The 25,291-nt window shown below is 44.7% G+C and overlaps 2 protein-coding genes across 3 annotated transcripts; both read left to right on the top strand.

Moving 5' to 3' along the window:
- The first annotated feature begins 593 nt into the window (after positions 1-593).
- mcoln3a (mucolipin TRP cation channel 3a) lies at positions 594-12,609 on the top strand. The gene is made up of 13 exons (XM_041897039.2): positions 594-799; positions 1,565-1,824; positions 2,118-2,285; positions 2,607-2,760; positions 9,513-9,594; positions 9,695-9,791; positions 10,104-10,203; positions 10,628-10,740; positions 10,935-11,084; positions 11,168-11,269; positions 11,437-11,559; positions 11,804-12,010; positions 12,247-12,609. Exons 2-13 carry the CDS (start codon positions 1,588-1,590, stop codon positions 12,367-12,369), a joined length of 1,656 nt encoding a protein of 551 aa, XP_041752973.1. The 5' UTR covers positions 594-799; positions 1,565-1,587; the 3' UTR covers positions 12,370-12,609.
- A 3,878-nt stretch (positions 12,610-16,487) lies between these two features.
- ssx2ipa (synovial sarcoma, X breakpoint 2 interacting protein a) lies at positions 16,488-25,261 on the top strand. 2 transcript variants are annotated; one of them, XM_041896440.2, is made up of 14 exons: positions 16,488-16,736; positions 20,099-20,226; positions 20,412-20,584; positions 20,813-21,025; positions 21,251-21,361; positions 21,581-21,716; positions 21,904-21,979; positions 22,107-22,299; positions 22,545-22,716; positions 22,973-23,112; positions 23,453-23,629; positions 23,732-23,849; positions 24,079-24,232; positions 24,464-25,261. In XM_041896440.2, exons 2-14 carry the CDS (start codon positions 20,184-20,186, stop codon positions 24,489-24,491), a joined length of 1,734 nt encoding a protein of 577 aa, XP_041752374.1. In that variant the 5' UTR covers positions 16,488-16,736; positions 20,099-20,183; the 3' UTR covers positions 24,492-25,261. The 2 variants fall into 2 exon arrangements, with proteins under 2 accessions (XP_041752374.1, XP_041752375.1); XM_041896441.2 differs by having other exon boundaries at positions 23,456-23,629.
- The last annotated feature ends 30 nt before the right edge of the window (positions 25,262-25,291 follow it).

The raw sequence follows: 25,291 nt of genomic DNA on the forward strand, positions 1-25,291 counted from the left end.
TGTTACACCTACACTGAAATGGTTTATGTTTTTACTCTTGACTAGAGTATTGTTGTACAACTTAAGATCAATTTTCTTATTGTGATAGGGCATGAATGAGTCATGGTACAATGGTGTTACTTATTATCAAAAAGAAGAATGATTATTTCATTTTAATACCTGCTATTTTGATAATTGTTGTATCTGTACTTTTTATGTTGGAGATCTTGATAATGTAGACCTATAAATAAATCAAAGGAATATGAGACACAGGAGACATTCCTAATTTCCGGTAAAATATGTTAATGTTTGTTAAAGATCTGAATACATTATATTCTTATTTTCTGTTTGCCCAAGTTTCATTATGATTGTATGATACTAAGACGTAAATTAGGCAATTACATGCAAATTGCACTGGGCCTTTACTAGTCCTGTATTAGTGACCAATATAGCCATCTGTAGCATGGGCAAAAATGTTTTTAGTTAGACAATTAAATTTTTTCACAAAAGTGGTGCACTGGTCCTTTACTAGTTCTGTATTAGCGGACACAAAAGTAGTGCACTGGGCCTTTATTAGTCCTTTATTAGCGGACCTATAGCTGTCTGTAGCACGGGGATTTTGTTTTTTATTCCCCACCCCAAATATCTTCCCGCTACTATGGAAAAACAGGAAAACCGTCGAATGACGCGCTAGAATGACAGTCACAGTGATTGAGTGTCTCTGTGTCTGTTCTGTCCGATGTTGACAGAAAAAATGTGCTTGTTCACGCGCTAAACAAGCTGCTCAGTAGATCGCGGCAGGTGCAGCTCTGGATTACAGGTAAATGTTCTACGTATGTGCAAACATTTAGTAGGAATGACCTAGCAAAGTGATAAAGCTGAAGACATTTAAATACAAAGAGCAATTAACGAGGTTATAACCTGATTTATATTTGGTAATTTGGGACAGTAAATGTTTGTCTTTTTTGCCACCTGTGTTAGACAGACAGTATAAATTATAGTTGAACAGGAACTTTATGTGGACCACATTACATTTTTTAAAGGTATTTACTAAAGTATTTTTTAAAGTTGTTTATGTGTTTGCTCTGCTGTAGGCCTACATTTTCATGCTAATGAGTACTGAAAAATAAGTAGGCTAACAGTTGCTTAGAGGTAATAACACTTTATTATCATTATCACAGGCTAGTGTAATTTGTCATGTTTTAGTGTAATTCATGCAGCCCATGGGAGCCCATGGGAGCAGAAAACGTGACAGTGACAAAAGTCATTGAATGCAGTCAAACCTGTTTAGATGAAGATCAGAATGAAAGGAATGGTTGAACACTATCTCTTTCATCACATTGAATTGTAAATAATCATTCTGCACTTTCAGAAACATGTCTGATTGACTCTGCCTGACTCTCTCTATATTAGTTTCAGTAGCCTAGTACTAGTTCATAATTCCAAGATGGTGAAATCCTGTGTTTCACTAAACACCAGCTGAAATGACAATCAGAATGCTGATTCATTTTAACCACTGCCACTTCTTCCCTTGACCGTGGCTGTCATGTAAATCTGTGTGTGACTAATCGAGTGGTACCTACAGTATAGAAGGATCGCCTTGCACAGATGGATGATGTGGAGCCCATTGTGCCCCAGGGGCCAGCAGAGGGGAGGAGCCCAAACGGCCACTGCACCCTGTGCCCCATCTCCAAACAGAACCCCAGTGATTCCAAAGTGGTGGAAGACTTCAGGAGGAGGCTCAAGTACTTCTTTATGAACCCCTGTGAAAAATATAGAGCCAGGGGCCGGAAACCATGGAAACTGATGTTACAGATTCTGAAAATTGCCATCATCACGTTCCAGGTAAGCTACTGTAGAATACAGTGTAGGAGGAGACTTAGGCTACTACTGTTGGTCATGTAAAATATAGGTACAATATACACACTTAGAGAGAAGTGAAATACCCAAAGATTTAACCATTTCCCCATTAAACCATGACTGTGCGCCAAAGTGGGATTTCACAATTATGGAAGTCCCTAGAAAGAGAATGTCTAAAATCAAAAATATTTTATTCACTTAATACAAGGAAAAAATCTGAAATGCTTTGTGTTATGCAGAATTGATGTATGTATCTATTACATGTTTGTTTTCCTCAGTTAGTGTCTTTTGGATTGAGTAACGAGATGATGGTGACCTTTAAAGAGGAAAACCTGATGGTGTTTAAACACCTCTTCCTGAAAGAATATAAGGACCAACATGTGGACAGATACGCAGTGTACACCAAAACAGATGTGTACGACCACATCTATTACATCATCGATACGGTAATGTAGTCTTCAATTTACATAAAAACAGTGAAGTCTTTCTCACTGTTTGTTGGCTGCCGGTGTAGATTAATTGTCTTCTGTAGATTACAGCACAGTATTTAAAGCATACAGTAGCTGATTCACCGATGTGTCATCTAAAATTGTTACACAGAGTCATATGAGACTTTTCAAACAGTGGAGTTTATAGTGAAATTATAGCTACCCTAAAAATGTTGACGACAAAACAATATAGTGCGTTTCCTCATTTGTGCCACCTGTGGCAAATCTGGCCAAGAACATGGTTGTATATCATGTCTCACTATATTTTCCTATTTTTAGTTTATAAACCTGCAGAACCTGACGGTAGGGAACCATGCCTATGAGAAGATAGAGGGGGAGTACACCCCTCTGACCCTCTGTCAGGAGTTCTACAGGAAAGGCAGCATCTCCCCTGGCAACGACACCTTTGACATAGACCCACATGTCGACAAAGGTACAAGAGCACACCATTTCATTATGTATTTATTTTTTAGTGATAGCCTCAAGTGTTCTATACGAGAGGATAATAACATGGTTTAGATATGTTAAAAAATATATACGATAAGGGAGAATAATTTTTAGTTTTAATATACACTACCAGTCAAACGTTTTAGAACACCTAAAAGGTTTTTCTTTATTTGTACTATTTTCTACATTGTAGAATAATAGTGAAGACATCAAAACTATGAAATAACACATATGGAATCATGTAGTAACCAAAAAAGTGTTAAACAAATCAAAATATATTTTATATTGGAGATTCTTCAAATAGCCACCCTTTGCCTTGATGACAGCTTTGCACACTCTTGAAAACATGACACTTTTTTGGTTACTACATGATTCGATATGTGTTATTGTCACGATCGTCTGAAGGAGGAGACCAATGCGCAGCGTTGCGAGTGAACATAATGACTTTATTAACTTAAAGCAACCACGAAGAAAACAACAAATGACGATACGTGAAGTTCTAAACTGAAATACGACTAACAGCAACAAAGAAACAATAACCCACAAAACAAAGGAGAAAACACACAGAATATATATGGCTCCCAATCAGAGATAACGAGCCGACAGCTGACACTCGTTACCTCTGATTGGGAGTCATCGACCAATCACCACATGACACAAACAAAATGAAACTCACCCATCCCCAACACCACCAAATGAAATACACCCAACACAAGAAAATGAACAACCCTGGCTCAATATAAACGTCCATAGAGCCAGAGTGTTACAGTACCCCCCCCTAAAGGTGCGAACTCCGGCGCACCAACATCCGGACTAGGGAGGGTCTGGGTGGGCGTCTGTCCATGGTGGCGGCTCTGGCCCCGGTCGTGATCCCCACCCCACCACAGTCACAACCTGCTTCGGTAGCCTCCTCCCAATGACCACCCTCCACCTAACCCCACCTGGACTAAGGGGCAACCCCGGACTAAGGGGCAGCATCGGCCTGAGGGGCAGCACCGGGATAAGGGGGCAGCACCGGATAAGGGGCAGCACCGGGACAAGGGGGCAGCACCGGACTACGGGCAGTACCGGACTAAAGGGCAGTACAGGACTAAGGGGCAGCACCGGGCTAAGGGGCAGCACCGGGCTAAAAGGCAGCACCGACTAAGGGGCAGCACCGGACTAAGGGGCAGCACCGGGCTAAGGGGCGGCACCGGAGCTAAGGGGCGGCACCGGACTCAGGGGCAGCACCGGACTAAGGGGCAGCACCGGGCTAAAGGGCAGCACCGGGCTAAGGGGCAGCACCTGACTAGATGGCGGATCCTGGCTGGCTGGCTCCTGGCGGATCCCTGGCGGGACGGCTCTGGCGGATCCTGGCGGGACGGCTCTGGCGGATCCTGGCGGGACGGCTCTGGCGGATCCAGGCTGGACGGCTCTGGCGGATCCAGGCTGGACGGCTCTGGCGGATCCTGGCTGGACGGCTCTGGCGGATCCTGGCTGGACGGCTCTGGCCGGATCCTGGCGGGACGGCTCTGGCGGATCCTGGCGGGACGGCTCTGGCGGATCCAGGCTGGACGGCTCTGGCGGATCCTGGCGGGGACGGCTCTGGCGGATCCTGGCTGGACGGCTCTGGCGGATCCTGGCTGGACGGCTCTGGCGGATCCTGGCGGGGACGGCTCTGGCGGATCCAGGCTGGACGGCTCTGGCGGATCCTGGCTGGACGGCTCTGGCGGATCCTGGCTGGACGGCTCTGGCGGATCCTGGCCGGGACGGCTCTGGCGGATCCTGGCGGGACGGCTCTGGCGGATCCAGGCTGGACGGCTCTGGCGGATCCTGGCGGGACGGCTCTGGCGGATCCTGGCGGGACGGCTCTGGCGGATCCTGGCTGGACGGCTCTGGCGGATCCTGGCTGGACGGCTCTGGCGGATCCTGGCTGGACGGCTCTGGCGGATCCTGGCTGGACGGCTCTGGCGGATCCTGGCTGGACGGCTCTGGCGGATCCGGCTGGACGGCTCTGGCGGATCCTGGCTGAACGGCTCTGGCGGATCCTGGCTGGACGGCTCTGGCGGATCCTGGCTGGACGGCTCTGGCGGATCCTGGCTGGGACGGCTCTGGCGGATCCTGGCTGGACGGCTCTGGCGGATCCGGCTGGACGGCTCTGGCGGATCCTGGCTGGACGGCTCTGGCGGATCCTGGCTGGGACGGCTCTGGCGATCCCTGGCTGAACGGCTCTGGCGGATCCCTGGCTGAACGGCTCTGGCGGATCCTGGCTGGACGGCTCTGGCGGATCCTGTCTGGCGGAAGGCTCTGGCTGATCCTGTCTGGCGGAAGGCTCTGGCTGATCCTGTCTGGCGGAAGGCTCTGGCTGATCCTGTCTGGCGGAAGGCTCTGGCTGATCCTGTCTGGCGGAAGGCTCTGGCTGATCCTGTCTGGACGGCTCTGGCGGATCCTGGCTCGGCGGCTCTGGCGAATCCTGGCTGGATGACGGATCTGGCTGCTCACGGCTGGCTGACGGATCTGGCTGCTCATGGCTGGCTGACGGATCTGGCTGCTCTTGGCTGGCTGACGGATCTGGCTGCTCATGGCTGGCTGACGGATCTGGCTGCTCATGGCTGGCTGACGGATCTGGCTGCTCATGGCTGGCTGACGGATCTGGCTGCTCACGGCTGGCTGACGGATCTGGCTGCTCGTGGCTAGCTGACGGATCTGGCTGCTCGTGGCTGGCTGACGGATCTGGCTGCTCATGGCTGGCTGACGGATCTGGTTGCTCATGGCTGGCTGACGGGTCTGGCTGCTCGTGGCTGGCTGACGGATCTGGCTGCTCATGGCTGGCTGACGGATCTGGCTGCTCATGGCTGGCTGACGGATCTGGCTGCTCATGGCTAGCTGTGACGGATCTGGCTGCTCATGGCTGGCTGACGGATCTGGCTGCTCATGGCTGGCTAACGGGTCTGGCTGCTCATGGCTGGCTGATGGTGCTGGCTGGGCGGCTAGCGGTGGAGGCGGACCCCAGCCTCGGATTGCAGTCATCACCTCCAGCAGGACGGCTCCCATCCGCATGAGCCGCTCCTGCCGTCACTGAACCCGAGCCTCCAGTCCAGCATAGGCTGCGTCGGCTCCTGCTGATTCCATAGCAGGTGTATGATTCTGTCTGGCGGACGGCTCTGAAGGCTCATGGCAGACGGACGGCTTTGCAGGCTCAGTACAGACGGGCGGCTTATGCAGCGCTTGGCAGACGGGCAGTTCAGACGCCCTAGGGCAGACGGCAGACTCTGGCCGGCTGGCGACGCACATCGTGGACCTGGTGCGTGGAGTAGGAACAGACCGGTCCGTACCGGGAACACCCACCACTGGCCTTAACTGGGGATCAAGAACGGACCGGACCAGACTGGGAACACACTTCAGTCTCTCATGCCGTGCCACAACAACTTCCCTCCTTCCACTCGCCAATGGCTCCCGTACTCCGTTAGCCTTCTCTCCTTTTCTCCCTGTGGCAGCCTCCTGCTGCCCAGCTGCCCAAGCCATGTGCCCCCCAAAAAATTTCTTGGGGTTGCCTCTCTTCCACGGGCTTCCAGCCTCGCCTTCGCGCTGCCTCCTCGTACCACCTCCTCTCGGCTTTGGCTGCCTCCAGCTCTTCACGAGGGAGGCGATATTCTCCCGGTTGTGCCCAAGGATCCTTTCCGTCCAATAACTCTTCCCATGTCCCGACCTTAGGAGGCGTCCATAACTCCTGTGTAGGTAGGTCCTGTTGCCGCTTGTTACGCTGCTTGGTCCTTTTGTGGTGGGTTATTCTGTCACGATCGTCTGAAGGAGGAGACCAATGCGCAGCGTTGCGAGTGAACATAATGACTTTATTAACTTAAAGCAACCACGAAGAAAACAACAAATGACGATACGTGAAGTTCTAAACTGAAATACGACTAACAGCAACAAAGAAACAATAACCCACAAAACAAAGGAGAAAACACACAGAATATATATGGCTCCCAATCAGAGATAACGAGCCGACAGCTGACACTCGTTACCTCTGATTGGGAGTCATCGACCAATCACCACATGACACAAACAAAATGAAACTCACCCATCCCCAACACCACCAAATGAAATACACCCAACACAAGAAAATGAACAACCCTGGCTCAATATAAACGTCCATAGAGCCAGAGTGTTACAGTTATTTCATAGTTTTGATGTCTTCACTATTTTTCTACAATGTAGAAAATAGTAAAACTATAGAAAAACCCTTGAATGAGTAGGTGTTCTAAAACTTTTGACCGGTAGTGTATGCGCCCACATTGACTGGAAATAAACAGTACAGTGAGGGAAAAAAGTATTTGATCCCCTGCTGATTGTGTACGTCTGCCCAATGACAAAGAAATGATCAATTTTAATGGTAGGTTTATTTGAACAGTGAGAGACAGAATAATAACCAAAAAATGAAAGGTGTTTCTTCCATTTGCGAATAATCGCACCAACTGTTGTCACCTTCTCACCAAGCTGCTTGGCGATGGTCTTGTAGCCCATTCCAGCCTTGTGTAGGTCTACAATCTTGTCCCTGACATCCTTGGAGAGCTCTTTGGTCTTGGCTATGGTGAAGAGTTTGGAATCTGATTGATTGATTGCTTCTGTGGACAGGTGTCTTTTATACAGGTAACAAACTGAGATTAGGAGCACTCCCTTTAAGAGTGTGGTCCTAATCTCAGCTCGTTACCTGTATAAAAGACACCTGGGAGCCAGAAAATCTTTCTGATTGAGACGGGGTCAAATACTTATTTCCCTCATTAAAATGCAAATCAATTTATAACATTTTTGACATGCGTTTTTCTGGATTTTTTTGTTGTTATTCTGTCTCTCACTGTTCAAATAAACCTACCATTAAATGTATAGACTGATCATGTCTTTGTCAGTGGGCAAACGTACAAAATCAGCAGGGGATCAAATACTTTTTTCCCTCACTGTACATGCCCGTCTGAAGTTTGCCAATGAACATCTGAATGATTCAGAGGAGAACTGGGTGAAAGTGTTGTGGTCAGATGAGACCAAAATCGACGTGTTTGGAGGAGGAGGAATGCTGCCTATGACCACAAGAACACCATCCCCACCGTCAAACATGGAGGTGGAAACATTATGCTTTGGGGGTGTTTTTCTGCTAAGGGGACAGGACAACTTCACCGCATCAAAGGGACGATGGACGGGGCCATGTACCGTCAAATCTTGGGTGAGAACCTCCTTCCCTCAGCCAGGGCATTGAAAATGTGTCGTGGATGGGTATTCCAGCATGACAATGACCCAAAACACACGGCCAAGGCAACAAAGGAGTGGCTCAAGAAGAAGCACATTAAGGTCCTGGAGTGGCCTAGCCAGTCTCCAGACCTTAATCCCATAGAAAATCTGTGGAGGGAGCTGAAGGTTAGAGTTGCCAAACGTCAGGCTCGAAACCTTAATGACTTGGAGAAGATCTGCAAAGAGGAGTGGGACAAAATCCCTCCTGAGATGTGTGCAAACCTGGTGGCCAACTACAAGAAACGTCTGACCTCTGTGATTGCCAACAAAGGTTTTGCCACCAAGTACTAAGTCATGTTTTGCAGAGGGGTCAAATACTTATTTCCCTCATTTAAAATGCAAATCAATTTATAACATTTTTGACATGTGTTTTTCTGGATTTTTTTGTTTTTATTCTGTCTCTCACTGTTCAAATAAACCTACCATTAAAAGTATAGACTGATCATGTCTTTGTCAGTGGGCAAACGTACAAAATCAGCAGGGGATCAAATACTTTTTTCCCTCACTGTATGTAAGTTATTTTGTTGGGTTAATCTATTCCAGCTGTTAGATATCTGCTTGGATGCTCAACCAAACACTGACTGTGGACTGTTCCTAATGTTTTGTACACTCAGTGTAAATCTATCACAACAACAACAAACAATCTGGGCACTGACAGCTGGGGGAAGCCAGGGATCTGTAAATAGGTATAGATCCCTGGCTTCCCACAGCTGTCAGTGCCCAGATTGTTTGTTGTTGTTGTGATAGATTTACACTGAGTGTACAAAACATTAGGAACACCTTCCTAATTTTGAGTTGCATACCCTTATGCCCTCAGAACAGCCTCAATTCGTCGGGACATGGACTCTACAAGGTGTCGAAAGCGTTCCACAGGGATGCTGGCCCATGTTGACTCCAGTGTAACCCACCGTTGTTGTCAAGTTGCTGGATGTCCTTTGGGTGGTGGACCATTCTTGATAGACAAGGAAAACTTTTGAGCGTGAAAAACCCAGCAGCATTGCAGTTCTTGACACCCTCAAACTGGTGCGCCTGGCACCTACTACCATTCAAATGCACTTAAATATTTTGTCTTGCCCATTCACCCTCTGAATGGCACACATACACAATCCATGTCTCAATTTTCTCAAGGCTTAGAATTACTTTTTTTTACCTGTCTCCTCCCCTTCATCTACACTGATTGAAGTGGATTTGACAGGTGACATCAATAAGGGATCATAGCTTTCACCTGGATTCACCAGGTCAATCTATGTCATGGAAAGAGCAGGTGTTCCTAATGTTTATACACTCACTGTATAGTATTTTGGAAAAGGATCTCGTTGTCAGTTCATTTGTGTGACTGCAGAAACAGGAAGTTTGGGAATTGTTTGTAACCATTACAAGTGTTTCCACTGAATCTTAAGCGTAGAGACCTAAATGTGTCATGTCATTAAAGTGATTTAAAGTATATTATGAAGACCTTTGTGTTTTTTCTAACAGAATGTATTTCCATATTTCCTCTGGAGCCATTGGAGGATAAAACTTTGTCAAGAGACATGAACTTTTCTCTGGATTTTAAAAGGTGACTGACCAGACCAACAGTCAAACTACAGTTGGTCCCCTATATTAGGTTTATTTTGTTGTACTCAATAATCATAAATGTTTCTCTGTCTCTCACTCAGGCTGTTGTCAGTAAACATCTACCTCACGTTGAAAGCCATCAACCTGCAGACAGTGCGCCACCATGAGCTCCCAGACTGTTATGACTTTAGTATAATGGTAGGTGGTGGGTTGTATGACTCAGGAAACCACTTCCTCAAGCTCTTTTAGGCATTTAAGTGTAGGCTTTTAAGTGTGTGGCAGCTGTCCTCTGTGTCAATGGAGAAGACAAATGGAAACCAGTAGCGAGTCCCCAAAGTTTAATGATTAATTTGTGTCATGGAATAACTAGTCAATTCTCTGTTTTCTAGTAATAGTGCATTTAAAATGTTACTTAAACCAGCAGAAATCCAGCTGTTGAAGCCTGGATACAGTCATCCTTGCTAGAACTCACTAACAATTGATGTCTCTGTCTGACTTTATTTTTGGCAGATAATGTTTGACAACCGTGCACACAGTGGGAGGATAAAGATTAACTTAGAAAATAATGTTGGAATCAATGAATGTAAAGACTGGAATGTTGCAAGCACTTGTAAGTATTTTATAAGACCATCCCAGTATGGTAAAAAATATATAAAAAATGCTTTGCTTGACTAACTGTATTAGTCAGCATACGATATGACTGAGTAATAGCTATATTCTTTGTGACCTCAGTAGTCAAGATTTAAAATGTTTAGTGAGCTGAGCCAGACAGTCTCGTCTCCTTATTTGTAACACACTGTAGTTCTAACAAGTGCTGTGCCTCTCAAAGCCAGAAGGGGGCACAATTTAAAACATTTAGGAAATGTTCATAATCTGTTGTTCAGCATGTTCATCCTCCAAGTTTCTACAGTCCATATTTCATAAATTTACTGTAGAGATCCTACCATATTCAGTGGCAGTAATCTGTCAGCCTCCATCCCATATGAATGAGGAAAAGTGCCACTAGCTAATTTACTGTTTGATTGAATTTGCAGCTGGGAAGAACAACCACCTCCTCTTGCTGTTCGATTCCCTCGTCATCCTCGCCTGCTTTACCTCACTCATCTTGTGCACACGCTCAGTCTGCAATGGATCTCAGCTCCAATTTGTAAGTTAAGAAGACCATTCTATAGGTTTTATAGGTTAAATATTATGGTTGTACATACCATGAATACGGTCAGGTATTCATACAATATACAAGTAGAAGCATACCCAGCTCATGATAGCATGTAGGCCTACTCACTATAGCAATAGCGTTAATATTGATGTGTTTTTGCTTATGGTGTGATTTCTCTCATTCAGCATTACACTGCATTCTTCCACACCTACTTTGGTAAAACTGTGTCCTGGTCTGAGCGCATGGAGTTTGTGAATGGCTGGTATATTCTGATCATCGTCAGCGATACACTCACCATCGCTGGATCCGCCCTCAAAATAGGAATACAGACTAAGGTGTAGTGGCTTCACCTGAGCACATACATTTTGATCATGTGTCTGTATGTCCAATATGACATTCATATTTCTGTATTTTTCAGGACCTTACAAACTATGATGTCTGCAGTATTTTGCTTGGGACATCCACAATGCTTGTCTGGGTTGGAGTTATCCGCTACCTGGGTTTCTTTAAGAAATATAACGTAAGGACTAACATAAGAAATTAACTAAATTGAACAGCAATGTTCCATCAGCACCACCGCAATGATTTGTTCTTTGAATAGGAACATTACAGTACATAGAGTTCATAAAGGACAGTACATATTCAAATAGTGAAACATAGATGGGTAAGGTTCCTTGTTCCTCCTAGATCCTAATTCTGACCCTGAGGGCAGCGTTTCCAAATGTGATCCGCTTCTCCTGCTGCGTTGGCTTGATCTACCTGGGCTACTGTTTCTGTGGCTGGATCGTTCTGGGGCCGTATCATGAGAAGGTAAGTAGGTACACTAAAAACCAAAAAGGTAATACAGTACCTGTATATGTGGGCCCAAGATCTTTTAGAATCCACATATATAAGGTCAGTCCAGTATATGAAGGGCTACAATTTTAAACAATGTGTTACCATGGTTTATTACATATAACTAATAACAGTTTATAAACTACTTATAAACCCTTTAAAAATCCTTTATAACACAACATACCTTAATGCAAAGTGTTACCAATTGATTTTCTACCAGTTCCGGACCTTGGACAAGGTGACGGAGTGCCTGTTCTCTCTGATCAACGGTGATGACTTGTACTCCACGTTCCAGAAGATGAGAGGGAAGAGAAACATGGTGTGGCTGTTCAGCAGGCTCTACCTCTACTCCTTCATCTTTCTCTTCATTTACCTGGTGCTCAGTCTGTTCATTGCCCTCATCACAGACACATACGAAACCATCAAGGTCAGCTTTGGACTTGAATTAACATGGCATGACATAATCAAAAGTAACCATCCCTGTTTATCTTGTGTATGCCTGTTCAATGAGAAAAGATGCTACTTGAATGATCTGGTATAATGTTGCTTCTCCTTCCAGGTATATAGGTATATGTAACGTTACAGCACACAATACAACATGGTAATAGTATAGTACTGTATGTAGATGTTCAGAAAGTTAACTGCCATACTGTTTCTTTTCAGCAACACCAGAAGGACAGAGTCCTGGTGTCCCAGCTGCAGGCCTTTATGGCTGACTGTAGAGACCAGCCTGACTCTGGGAAGTACAAGATAGACAAGGAACCCACCTGCTGCTGCTTTGGATAGACCCTATAAAGTAGCCGTGTGTGTGTGTGTGTGTGTGTGTGTGTGTGTGTGTGTGTGTGACATATCTTAGTAGGCATTAAAGCTCTATTCATGTGTTGGGAAATGTATTTAGAAAATTGTTTAGGGTTTCTATATGGTGATCAATAAGGAATATATTACTTTTTATATTTGATTGTATAATGTGTGAAGGTTATGTAATTATGTATGAACAATTAAATTGTGCTATGGGTGGTATTTTAATGTAACATGACTTTGTATTTGTGCTTGCATTTACTAGGTAACATACAGTGGGGGAAAAAGTATTTAGTCAGCCACCAATTGTGCAAGTTCTCCCACTTAAAAAGATGAGAGAGGCCTGTAATTTTCATCATAGGTACACGTCAACTATGAAAGACAAAATGAGAAGAAAAAAAATCAGAAAATCACATTGTAGGATTTTTAATGAATTTATTTGCAAATTATGGTGGAAAATAAGTATTTGGTCAATAACAAAAGTTTCTCAATACTTTGTTATATACCCTTTGTTGGCAATGACACAGGTCAAACGTTTTCTGTAAGTCTTCACAAGGTTTTCACACACTATTGCTGGTATTTTGGCCCATTCCTCCATGCAGATCTCCTCTAGAGCAGTGATGTTTTGGGGCTGTCGCTGGGCAACACGGACTTTCAACTCCCTCCAAAGATTTTCTATGGGGTTGAGATCTGGAGACTGGCTAGGCCAGTCCAGGACCTTGAAATGCTTCTTACGAAGCCACTCCTTCGTTGCCCGGGCGGTGTGTTTGGGATCATTGTCATGCTGAAAGACCCAGCCACGTTTCATCTTCAATGCCCTTGCTGATGGAAGGAGGTTTTCACTCAAAATCTCACGATACATGGCCCCATTCATTCTTTCCTTTACGGATCAGTCGTCCTGGTCCCTTTGCAGAAAAACAGCCCCAAAGCATGATGTTTCCACCCCCATGCTTCACAGTAGGTATGGTGTTCTTTGGATGCAACTCAGCATTCTTTGTCCTCCAAACACGACGAGTTGAGTTTTTACCAAAAAGTTATATTTTGGTTTCATCTGACCATATGACATTCTCCCAATCCTCTTCTGGATCATCCAAATGCACTCTAGCAAACTTCAGACGGGCCTGGACATGTACTGGCTTAAGCAGGGGGACACGTCTGGCACTGCAGGATTTGAGTCCCTGGCGGCGTAGTGTGTTACTGATAGGCTGATAGGCTTTGTTACTTTGGTCCCAGCTCTCTGCAGGTCATTCACTAGGTCCCCCCGTGTGGTTCTGGGATTTTTGCTCACCGTTCTTGTGATCATTTTGACCCCACGGGGGTGAGATCTTGCGTGGAGCCCCAGATCGAGGGGAGATTATCAGTGGTCTTGTATGTCTTCCATTTCCCTAATAATTGCTCCCACAGTTGATTTCTTCAAACCAAGCTGCTTACCTATTGCAGATTCAGTCTTCCCAGCCTGGTGCAGGTCTACAATTTAGTTTCTGGTGTCCTTTGACAGCTCTTTGGTCTTGGCCATAGTGGAGTTTGGAGGTGACTGTTTGAGGTTGTGGACAGGTGTCTTTTATACTGATAACAAGTTCAAACAGGTGCCATTAATACAGGTAACGAGTGGAGGACAGAGGAGCCTCTTAAAGAAGAAGTTACAGGTCTGTGAGAGCCAGAAATCTTGCTTGTTTGTAGGTGACCAAATACTTATTTTCCACCATAATTTGCAAATAAATTCATTAAAAATCCTACAATGTGATTTTCTGGATTTTTTTTCTCCTCAATTTGTCTGTCATAGTTGACGTGTACCTATGATGAAAATTACAGGCCTCTCTCATCTTTTTAAGTGGGAGAACTTGCACAATTGGTGGCTGACTAAATACTTGTTTCCCCACTGTAGTAGAGGAAATGCGTGCATTCACTCATATCACTCATAGGTAGGCTAAATCAGTGGACTAATGGCGAGTTTCCAGTTAGGATTTATCCTGGTGTTTTACCCAAAAAACAGATTTTTCTGTTTCCATCTATGTGGGCCGGCACCCGTGTCTCACTGGGCCATGGCTCCGGCAGACATGCCCAGACTTGGGTACTTTTCAGAATGCATTTACATAACAATGGCTAACTGTGAACTTCAAAACCTTATCACAAAGCAACTGTCTTGAATGATGCAGAGGTTGTTGATTGTGCTCGCCCCAAGTCTTTAGTGTCACACTCCGGATGGAAACACAATTACACTAGAGCAGGTCTTCTCAAACCTTTGGGCTTGGTGTGCCAAAACATAATCTGAGTGGTGGGCCGCGGGCCAAACAAATAGACGTTATGTATTTAGAAATCGTGACCTTGGGACAATAAGGTTCTGAATACGCAATGCAAAGTTCTGAGATAATGATTATCAATATTTTCACATCCCAGATCTCAGAACTGTTTTGTAGTGAATTCTTCTTTCATAACCCATTAAGGTCCTCACCTTAAAGGTACCTAAATGGCAGAGTATCAAAATCCTGAGACATTTGTAAATCTGTTTTTTTAGGGGGGAGCAATCTCAGATACAGTATAACCTTATGGCTCTGAAATGTCAATCTGGGTTCAGCAATAAGGTTCTATCTAACACTTCTGAATTCGTTTTTAAGAAAACTGTAGCTATTTGAATACATCAATTATAGAATAATACTATTTTACCAAGATTGAGTCTGAACACATCAAATACATGTATTATGATCATCAGACAAATTACTATAATAAATGATGTGACATCTTTTTTTTTTTTTTTTTGTGTATGGGTGGTCCCGGGGATCGAACCCACTACCTTGGCATTACAAGTGCTGTGCTCTACCAGCTGAGCTACAGAGGACCACGATTTAAGATGTCTGATAGTGTTGTTTTTTTGCTTGCGTGGTATTATTGCTCTCTAGACTAGCCTAGACCATACTACACCTTCTAGCGCCAAGTTCAAATAGGTTTATGCAGTTCGAACTTTCTAGTTTCTTTCACTTTTCATTTTTTTCACTTAACATTTACTTTTTGAATATGTTTCAAATCACTTGACTATGGGAAAGGTTTAACAATTTGTCTTTGCAGCAGTAAGTCACTAAAATGCATTGGAAAGTTGAGAAAAACATCAGAGCTCATCAGGCATAAGCGCCTCTAGCCTTTATGCGGCCCTAAGCGACATTTGGTTTGGTGTCCCCCCCCTCCTCTTGGCAGTGGATACTTTTTTTAATAATAATAATAATAATATGCCATTTAGCAGACGCTTTTATCCAAAGCGACTTAGTCATGCGTGCATACATTTTTTTTTTTGTGTATGGGTGGTCCCGGGGATCGAACCCACTACCTTGGCGTTACAAGCGCCGTGCTCTACCAGCACTACCAGTTAAAGTACATTTTCTGCAATCCTACACATTTTGCCATGTGGTATAGAGAAAATGTTGCGGTTTTAAAACGAATTTCATGCAATTCTACTCATTCTGCCATGAGGTTCATATTTTTTTGGCAGTTTTAAAGCTAATTTCCTGCCATTTTACACATTTTGCTATGGGGTGGTGAGAAACTTCTGCAGTTTTAAAGCTAATTTCCTGCAATTCATATATGTTCATATTAGATAGAGTGACTAACAACATCAATGGGGGCCCCTGGGCACATGCCCTGCATGCCTGGTCAGTAATTTGGTGATGATTAGCCTACTACAAGGTTTAGAGAGCTGGCTAGACTCTTACCTAGTGATCTAAATAATGTTAGCTGACATGGGCTCATTGAGTGGCAATCAGTGACTGACATAAGAAGTGGAAAACTGCAGATGCACTACCAAATTTCGAAAGTGCACCTTGTGTATTCTAATTTTCTAAATCTCAACAGTAAATTGACACCCAGACTAAGTTCCTAAAAATTAAAATGATATTTTTTGGGAAACTGGCGGCCAAACTGAACCGCGGGCCCGAGTTTGGTCGGCCCTGCACTAGAGCCTACATTAACATAAAACACTAGCGACCCACTTGTGTGGGTGTAAATCACATTACAAAAGAACTACAATGCACCTGACTTCTTTATTTTGCATAAATAGTCCGTCAATGGTCTGCGCATGATCCAATACAGCGGACTGATACTGATTGCTTGACAACGCATTCGCCAATGACCGTGGTGTTTATTTTGAAGCCAGAAAGAGGTCCCCTTTTTAAAAAAAAACGTTTAAAAAAAAACTTTGTGAATGTGGGATCAACTGGGCCACAGTGAGTCAATGTGAGCGGAATCATTCAAGTGGCTTGGCATTCACTGTCAAGAACTAGACATAGACGACATTGTATGCTACGCTAGCATTCTCGGATTCGCATAGAGTTGCCTGTGCAGGCACTAAGGCAGGCTAATCAAGTCAAGTGAGTATCCACTATTCAGCCATGGCCTTGCTAGCTTCGTTAGCTAGTTAACTTTATACACACATAGCTATTATACAACCAACGTTTCATCAAAACGGAGTTAGCTAGCTACTGCAGGAGCTAGCAGCTTTCTATCTGGCTAGGTAAAGTAACTGTAGGTAAACCAGTTCAAGAACAGATTAATAGTAGCTAAAAATAGTGACTAGTTAACGTTAGACAGCTGACGTTTGCTAGCTAACTTTAACTTGGCTTGTAACTACATTTGTGACTACGTTTTCAAATGAGCCCCGTTTGTTTATTTGACTCAGTTGCAGATGATAAGAAGAAGCAAACAGTAGGAATGTTATAGCTACTGCTTTTCGACTGTAATACCAGTGTTATACTTGTATATACACACCCTTATGTTATACTAGGGAAATTATTTCTTCATAGCTAGGGCTGACAGTGAGGACTTACAGTCATGTGTGCATACATTTCTACATATGGGTGGTCCCGTGTATCGAACCCACTACCCTGGTGTTACAAGCGCCATGCTCTACCAATTGAGCTACAGAGGACCAATCAGAATCAATAATCTATGCATAATCAAAGCAGTCGCTTTGTGAGAAGGTGTTAAAGTTCACAGTTAGCCAGTGTTATGTAAATGCCATCTGAAAAGTACCATTGGCCTGGCTTTGTCCCCATAGATGGAAACAGAAAAGTCTGAGCCTTTTGGGTAAAACACTGCGTTAAATACTGTATGAAAATGTGCCTAAGTGTGTTGACTGTGTATTCACCCAATGATAATGTCAACACTAGCTAAAATGTTTGCTTCTTGTTAGCTAGCTAGTTGGTTGCTCTTCTTGGATTTAGATGGAGGCACAGTGGATGTGGTAACTTTGCCTCCAGTGTGACATAGGGCAAAGTTAAATCAGACAAAAGAGGAAACCAGTATCTTTGGTTAAATAGGAGTGAGTATCAGTGTACATAAGATGCAGCCTGGGTCAGTGGATAAGGGCGCCTTAGAAGGTGTTTTCCCACTGCTTTCTTACATGGCTGTTGCCACTGTGGCTCGACTTACCTTCTACTGTGGTGGTATCACGTGTTGCCCAAGGCAATTGAGACACTCAGGTCTAGATTTACATTTACATTTTCGTCATTTAGCAGACGCTCTTATCCAGAGCGACTTACAAATTGGTGCATTCACCTTATGATAGCCAGAGGGACAACCACTTTACAATATATCCCATTTTTTCTATATCAGTTTTATTTGTATTATTTTTGGGGGTGGGGTAGGGGGAGGGTAGAATGATTACTTTTATCCTATCCCAGGTATTCCTTAAAGAGGTGGGGTTTCAAGTGTCTCCGGAAGGTGTTGAGTGACTCCGCTGTCCTGGCGTCGTGAGGCAGCTTGTTCCACCATTGGGGTGCCAGAGCAGTGAACAGTTTTGACTGGGCTGAGCGGGAACTGTGCTTCTGCAGAGGTAGGGGGACCAGCAGGCCAGAGGTGGATTAACGCAATGCCCTCGTTTGGGTGTAGGGACTGATCAGAGCCTGAAGGTACGGAGGTGCCGTTCCCCTCACAGCTCCGTAGGCAAGCACCATGGTCTTGTAGCAGATGCGGGCTTCAACTGGAAGCCAGTGGAGTGTGCGGAGGAGCGGGGTGACGTGAGAGAACTTGGGAAGGTTGAACACCAGACAGGCTGCAGCGTTCTGGATGAGTTGTAGGGGTTTAATGGCACAGGCAGGGAGCCCAGCCAACAGCGAGTTGCAGTAATCCAGACGGGAGATGACAAGTGCCTGGATTAGGACCTTTGCCGCTTCCTGTGTAAGGTAGGGTCGTACTCTGCAAATGTTGTAGAGCATGAACCTACAGGATCGGGTCACCGCTTTGATGTTAGCGGAGAACGACAGGGTGTTGTCCAGGGTCACGCCAAGGTTCTTTGCACTCTGGGAGGAGGACACAACGGAGTTGTCAACCGTGATGGCGAGATCATGGAGCGGGCAGTCCTTCCCCGGGAGGAAGAGCAGCTCCGTCTTGCCGAGGTTCAGCTTGAGGTGGTGATCCGTCATCCACACTGATATGTCTGCCAGACATGCAGAGATGCGATTCGCCACCTGGTTATCAGAACGGGAAAGGAGAAGATTAATTGTGTGTCGTCTGCGTAGCAATGATAGGAGAGACCATGTGAGGATATGACAGAGCCAAGTGACTTGGTGTATAGAGAGAATAGGAGAGGGCCTAGAACTGGGGGACACCAGTGGTGAGAGCATGTGGTGCAGAGACAGATTCTCGCCACGCCACTTGGTAGGACACAATCCAAGAGTGAGCCGCGCCGGAGATGCGCAACTCGGAGAGGGTGGAGAGGATCTGATGGTTCACAGTATCAAAGGCAGCAGATGGGTCTAGAAGAATGAGAGCAGAGGAGAGAGAGTTAGCTTTAGCAGTGCGGCGAGCAAACGTGACACAGAGAAGAGCAGTCTCAGTTGAATGACCAGTCTTGAAACCTGACTGGTTTGGATCAAGAAGGTCATTCTGAGAGAGATAACAAGAGAGTTGGCTAAAGACGGTACGCTCAAGCGTTTTGGAGAGAAAAGAAAGAAGGGATACTGGTCTGTAGTTGTTGACATCGGAGGGATCGAGTGTAGGTTTTTTGAGAAGGGGTGCAACTCTCGCTCTCTTGAAGACAGAAGGGACATAGCCAGTGGTCAAGGATGAGTTGATGAGCGAGGTGAGGTAAGGGAGAAGGTCTCCGGAAATGGTCTGGAGAAGAGAGGAGGGGATAGGGTCAAGCGGGCAGGTTGTTGGGCGGCCGGCCGTCACAAGTCGATACTACTATACTTAAGTCTACAATGCACAATGTATGTTTAAACAGAGTTTGTCGAGAACTGTACTGTTACCTATTTAAAGGGGAGTGGCGAGAGTGTAGAATGTGGTTGAGCTTGTTTCACCAGGAAAATCTTAAGGATCATATTATAGAGTCAAAGGGAACAATTAAGTGCGAGTCTGCAGTTGCCTCTGTTAAAGCCATTTTTCTCAAACTAAGCATTTTGAATTCAATGCCACTGACATTGTTAATTAAACCTTTCACACACCGCAGTCAGTGGCCTCTCTGTGTGGGTGTCTAAAAGCCATCCTCTGGCATACAGCCACAGACAGCCTAGTTAAAGTTAACATGCAAACTATCTTTACTCAAGCTCAAAGTATCACTCTACTACAATCCAGTGTAACAGCCAAGGCCTGAAAGCCCTACCCACCCCCAACCCGTCCCATGCTGGCACAACACACAGATTACGTTTAATTCCGCATGGCGTTAGTGAAGAATCGACCCAGATTATCCTGCATTGGAGTCTTATGTCACTGACTTGATGCTCTATTTCAGGATTCTGTTCCAGTGAGTGCAGCCTCCGGTCGGTCGGTCTGTCATCTCGCGGATGACCTCCCAAGGGTCCTGACGCTGTGTTGACATGGGAGACTGGTGGACGACAGCAACCATAGAGCCATCAATAGGTAATTTAATTCAAATGGGGACCCGGGGACAAAATAGACAATTGTTTGTTTTTAAATGGATTTTTGTTAGATGGTGTGGGATTTAGCCCTATTTTTGTGCACTTTTCTATTTTTTTGCCTCATAGCTGCCTGTCAACTTGTGATTTATCAATTGGTTGTTATCTCTATTTCCCTGCTGTGTTTAGAAAACCATGAGATCTCCAGCATATCAAGAATGACGATGTCCCCCTCGAAGCATCATAACAACCTTCCTACAATGCACTCCTCCACCATGACACTGTCCAAGAGTTCTTACAATGTGTTAAGTGCCTTCTGCACTGAGGAGAATGTTCCCCAGTGTACCTCATACATCAATCAGGTACTGAAATTAATATTATTTAGGCTACATTTGGAAAAATCCATACTCTTTCAATACTCTGAGTGGCTTTGCGTAATGTGCTACTTGTTTATGTACTTGATGCTTATTTTACTGCTTGATTTGTGGTTTTGTGTATCTGAAGTTGCTCAATGATTATTCATTGATCTAGTTTAATTTTCACTGTATGCTGCTAACCCATTTGTCTGCCCTCTTTTGGGGCTTGTACAGGAGATGGAGTCTCTGGGGTTCTCCTCTGCCTGTATTGAGTCCAGTTCACCAGAGGGAAGCGGGGGGCTGAACACGGTGCCAGCCCTGAACGTCATGTATGAGCTGCTCCAGATGCACCACCGAAGCCAGCGCAGCCTGCAGGAGCAGGAGACCGAGCAGCTGAAGTGCTCCAGCGCCCTGGAACACCTGCAGATTACCAACTCCAGACTCAAGGTCAGTGAGGCAGTCTTCCCCATAGATCGTTTTCCAGGCAGGGTGCAAAATGTCAGTAAATACTAGCTTGGGGAGCTAAGTTGAGGTTTGAGGGTGTCCTGAAAGGTGCTTACTGCTTAGAATACAACATGCTATTGTTATGACCTTGTCGTCAAGGTGAGCACATATTGAGTATGCAAAATTGTGTTGATGTAACATGTACAGAAAGTATGTAATTGTCCAAAGGATCAGCTGGAGCTCTACAAAAGAGAGAAGTCAATACTGCACGAGGCAGAAAGGCAGCTGCAACTCAAAAACAAGACTCTGCAGAACTGCCTGAAAACAGAAAAAGATGAGGTAAAATTGTTAATCATTGAGTGATGTGCTTACGTAGCTGCAAGCATCCATGGGAAATTTAGTTTTGAGTGTGTGAGTCTTAACCAGCATCTTGCTCAGTAGTGCACACCATAGCAAAACATTTTGTAAGCGAAAACAAAACTATTGTGTTCTTATTGGATAGATTCAGGTAGTACATCCCAGTTTCAAAATGTTTTCTCCCTACTGAACACACCCCAGGTGCAGAAGCTCCAGAGCATCATCGCCAGCAGAGCCTCTCAGTACAGCCATGACGCCAAGAGGAAGGAGAGGGAGAGCGCCAAGCTCAAAGAACGCCTCAACCAGCTACTGGTGGACAAGAGGGATAAGAAACTAGGTAGGGGTGCTGGAGCATGATCTCAAGACAATTGTTTCCTCGTCCTTATTCCAAAGGTCGTTGGAAATGTGAATATGTTTGCAACCAAGTGTCCTCTTTTATTATTTTTTACTGAGAACACTGAAAATGATGTAGGCCTATATAGCAAGTCCCTCATTCCCATTTTCCCTCCCTTTATCTCTACTAGCGATTGATGTATTGAACTACTTGGGACGGGCTGATGGGAAGAGAAGCCAATGGAAGACTGGAAAGGTGGAGGCCAGGTAGCAACACTCATCTAACTGAACCATGTCTGTTTTGGGTGCTTTCATCAACTCTTGATGCAACAAATCCTACATAGCTTTGGAGATCCCACTTTGACGAGTATGTGTTTATTTGCCATGATTGTAGACATGAGGGGGAGATGTACAAGTCCCTGCTGAGTGACTACGAGGGTCGTCAGAGGGCCCTGATGCTGGAGAACGCTGAGCTAAAGAAGGTGCTGCAGCAGATGAAGAGGGAGATGGTGTCCATTCTGAGTCCTAGTCCTAGGAAATCCTGCTCCAGCTCCAGAGGAGACCGTGTGGAAGACAGCCTGGAACGGGTAAATTGATGGATTGTCCTATCTGAGACACCGTAGCAATAGTCTACATAGTTATTTTTACGTGGTAATAGATGGATTAGATAAATGTATTTAAAAAAAATACTCCTGCAAATGTTAATCAGGAATCATGTCTATGCAGAGCCATTCACAAAATCTCAAAGCGTTTTACATAGTATGGAATTGACATTTCGCTATAAACATAGTAGAGAGTAGAGGAGTGATCATGCCTATCGTTGTGCTTTCAGGCCAGCCCAGACAGGGAGGAGGAGGTTGGTGACTGCAGTAGGGAGACCCTGGATCAGTCATGTGATCATGCTAGGGACCAGTCCTGTGAGCACGCCCGGGAGAAGCTGACCAATAGCATCCGACAGCAGTGGAGGAGACTAAAGAGCCACATGGAGAGACTGGACAGCCAGGGTACCAACACATATCATGCATATTATCATGGAAGTAGACAATCTGTAACTCCCCTAGTAGTCATCACTGGCTTTCTCTGGTCATCAACTGGTGTTACATGAAGGCAAATGAAATAATCCATTTATGGCTGACTGCCATAAAATCACTACCAGTACGACTGCATTTTAAACTACTCTGCTACCAAGACATTCTATATGTCACAGGGAGCTTTCTTCTCCACCATTGATCATAATGTGTTGTATCATCCACCTCCCAGCCTCCCTGGTGCAGCAGAGCCAGCAGTGTGCTGGTAAAGAGCTGGTCCCCAGACAGATCCAAGAGGAGGAGATGGAGAGGATGAGACTGGAGGTCCAGCAGTGTAAAGACTTTATCCAGACCCAACAGCAACTCCTACAGGTTAGTTAGACCCACAACGCAACACAAGACTCTCTTTTCAAACCGAGCTACAAGTATCTGCCTTCATGTACATATCTACCTCAAATATATCTTACCTCTGCACATTGATCTGGTACTGGTACTCCCTGTATGTAGCTCCATTCTTGTGTATTTTATTTTATTCCTTTTGTGTTACTATTTTATTTTTATTATGGTAAAGTATACACCAGTTGTATTTGGCGCATGTGACATAAGATTTGATTTGATCTACAGTACATCTGTTGTTATTGCCTTGAATTTGACCCTTACAGGAGTTACTCAGTCAAGTGTTATATCCGTTTCCCTTTCCTTGTGTGCGTAGCAGCAGCTCAACTCTCCCTGCTATGATGACGAGACTGCCGCTCTGCTGAATGACTGCTACACTCTGGAGGAGAAGGAGCGTCTTAAAGAGGAGTGGAGGCTCTTTGACGAGCAGAGGAGGAACTTTGAGAGGGAGAGAAAGAACTTTACTGACGCTGCCATTCGCCTCGGTCATGAGGTATCCATTTTGTTTTTGGCAAGTTCTCGAGTTGGAACTGTTATATTTTGTTAAGTTGTCACTTAACTGCGTCTTACCCCTTTTTCCTTTGTGTTTTGACAGAAAAGGGCTTTTGAGGAAGACCGTGCCTCGTGGCTCAAGAATCAGTTCTTGAACATGACTCCGTTCGTGGACCGTAAAAGACATTCCACGTCAGAAACTCCTCGTGCCTTATCAATCAGTAAGTCATGATGATTGCCACAGCAACAATTCGTATTGCTAATCCAGATCGGGATTAATGGAAAATGAATATTGCTGATTCTATTTGGAAATTTGTGTAGAAAATATTGCATTGGAAGATGGGCAGCAGACTGTTTAATACGGCATCGCCACAAAAAACCCACACGAATGATATTTTGTGAATCATATGGTGTTTTGAGTGGTTGGTCACAGTCCCTGTTCCCCTCTAGGTAGTGAACCAGAGATGAATATCCCCTCCACCCCTGCCATGCTGACCAAATCCCGGACGCACACTGCGTTCTCGACTCCTAAATCTGCATCTGACGCTGGCATGCCCTCCACAGCTGATCTCTACCGCACATTATGCCTCATACCAGACAGGAGGTACAGTTTACTAGTTACTTCGCTCTATACCAGCTCACTGTAGTAGTCATCAGTCAGGGTGATATTTGGTAGTCATTATGGTTTTGTGAGATAAATCCCTTTTTTAATTTTGATTCCTACATTAGATAATAGTCTCAAATCCAATCAAATCGGTATCATTGATCCTCACTAACTTAAGTTCTCTCAAACAAACTGTGGTTAACGCTTGTTTGTTCTCTATCAATCCCTAAGCTCCTCTTCCGTAGGCAGTTCAAAATGAGGGAGCTGGCAGGAGTCCAACACCATCCACAGTAGAGAAGACACTCCGGTCAGGTCAAAGCACAGACAGGGAGGTGGAGACTGTTGCAGTATCTTCTCGTTAGGGTCAGAGGAAAACAGCCTCACCTGAAGACACACTCCAGTACCATTATATTACTGTGGACTCAACCGACAACTCAGATGACAATCCATGGCGTAGTTAATTAGGCACCAAACAGAAGACAATGGACTGAAACAGGGAAAGAATATCTGGATTTGTCCAATAAGATGCACTCATTTTTTTTTTTTCTGTTGCAAAACATTTTCTGTTGCGTGCCCTAATGAACATGACCCATGTTTCAACACCACCACTGCCTCAGGATGCCACGGAGACCTATTTTTGTGCAACTCATGTTGCTTGATCACGGACTAATAATACTGAACAGTGGCACATTGTCATTCACCAAAACTTGATTCAATCAGAGAGCACTTTATTGGACATGCCAATGTTTTTTATTTCTCTTCTATATAGATTTTTATTAAGCAAAGCATCTCCAAGTCTCTAAGCTTTAGCCAAGTGGCAGCCAAACCTGAAATTGGGGTTCCATATCACTACAGATATTTTCCAATTTGGGAAAAGCTATCAATAGGCTACTGACTATCCATGGGAATGTTTCACGCCAGATAGAACATGAATATTTTAATGAGAACTTTATTATAAATGTTTAACATTTTAAGTGCTATCATAAATGCTGCTCTGAAATTGCAATAAACGTATTGTTTTTGTTTCTATCAATTTTCCAACATTTTGTGCTTGGCGCC

Source organism: Coregonus clupeaformis, chromosome 14 (assembly GCF_020615455.1).
Source record: "Coregonus clupeaformis isolate EN_2021a chromosome 14, ASM2061545v1, whole genome shotgun sequence".
Lineage (NCBI taxonomy): Eukaryota > Metazoa > Chordata > Actinopteri > Salmoniformes > Salmonidae > Coregonus > Coregonus clupeaformis.

Excerpts from the sequence above, each read along its gene's own strand:
- mcoln3a (XM_041897039.2), top strand. The coding sequence starts at position 1,588 with ATGGATGATGTGGAGCCCATTGTGCCCCAGGGGCCAGCAGAGGGGAGG. Across the intron at positions 1,825-2,117 it reads TTGCCATCATCACGTTCCAG|TTAGTGTCTTTTGGATTGAG; the intron begins GTAAGCTACTGT and ends TGTTTTCCTCAG. Across the intron at positions 12,011-12,246 it reads ACACATACGAAACCATCAAG|CAACACCAGAAGGACAGAGT; the intron begins GTCAGCTTTGGA and ends GTTTCTTTTCAG.
- ssx2ipa (XM_041896440.2), top strand. The coding sequence starts at position 20,184 with ATGGGAGACTGGTGGACGACAGCAACCATAGAGCCATCAATAG. Across the intron at positions 20,585-20,812 it reads GTACCTCATACATCAATCAG|GAGATGGAGTCTCTGGGGTT; the intron begins GTACTGAAATTA and ends GGGCTTGTACAG. Across the intron at positions 22,300-22,544 it reads TGGAAGACAGCCTGGAACGG|GCCAGCCCAGACAGGGAGGA; the intron begins GTAAATTGATGG and ends TTGTGCTTTCAG.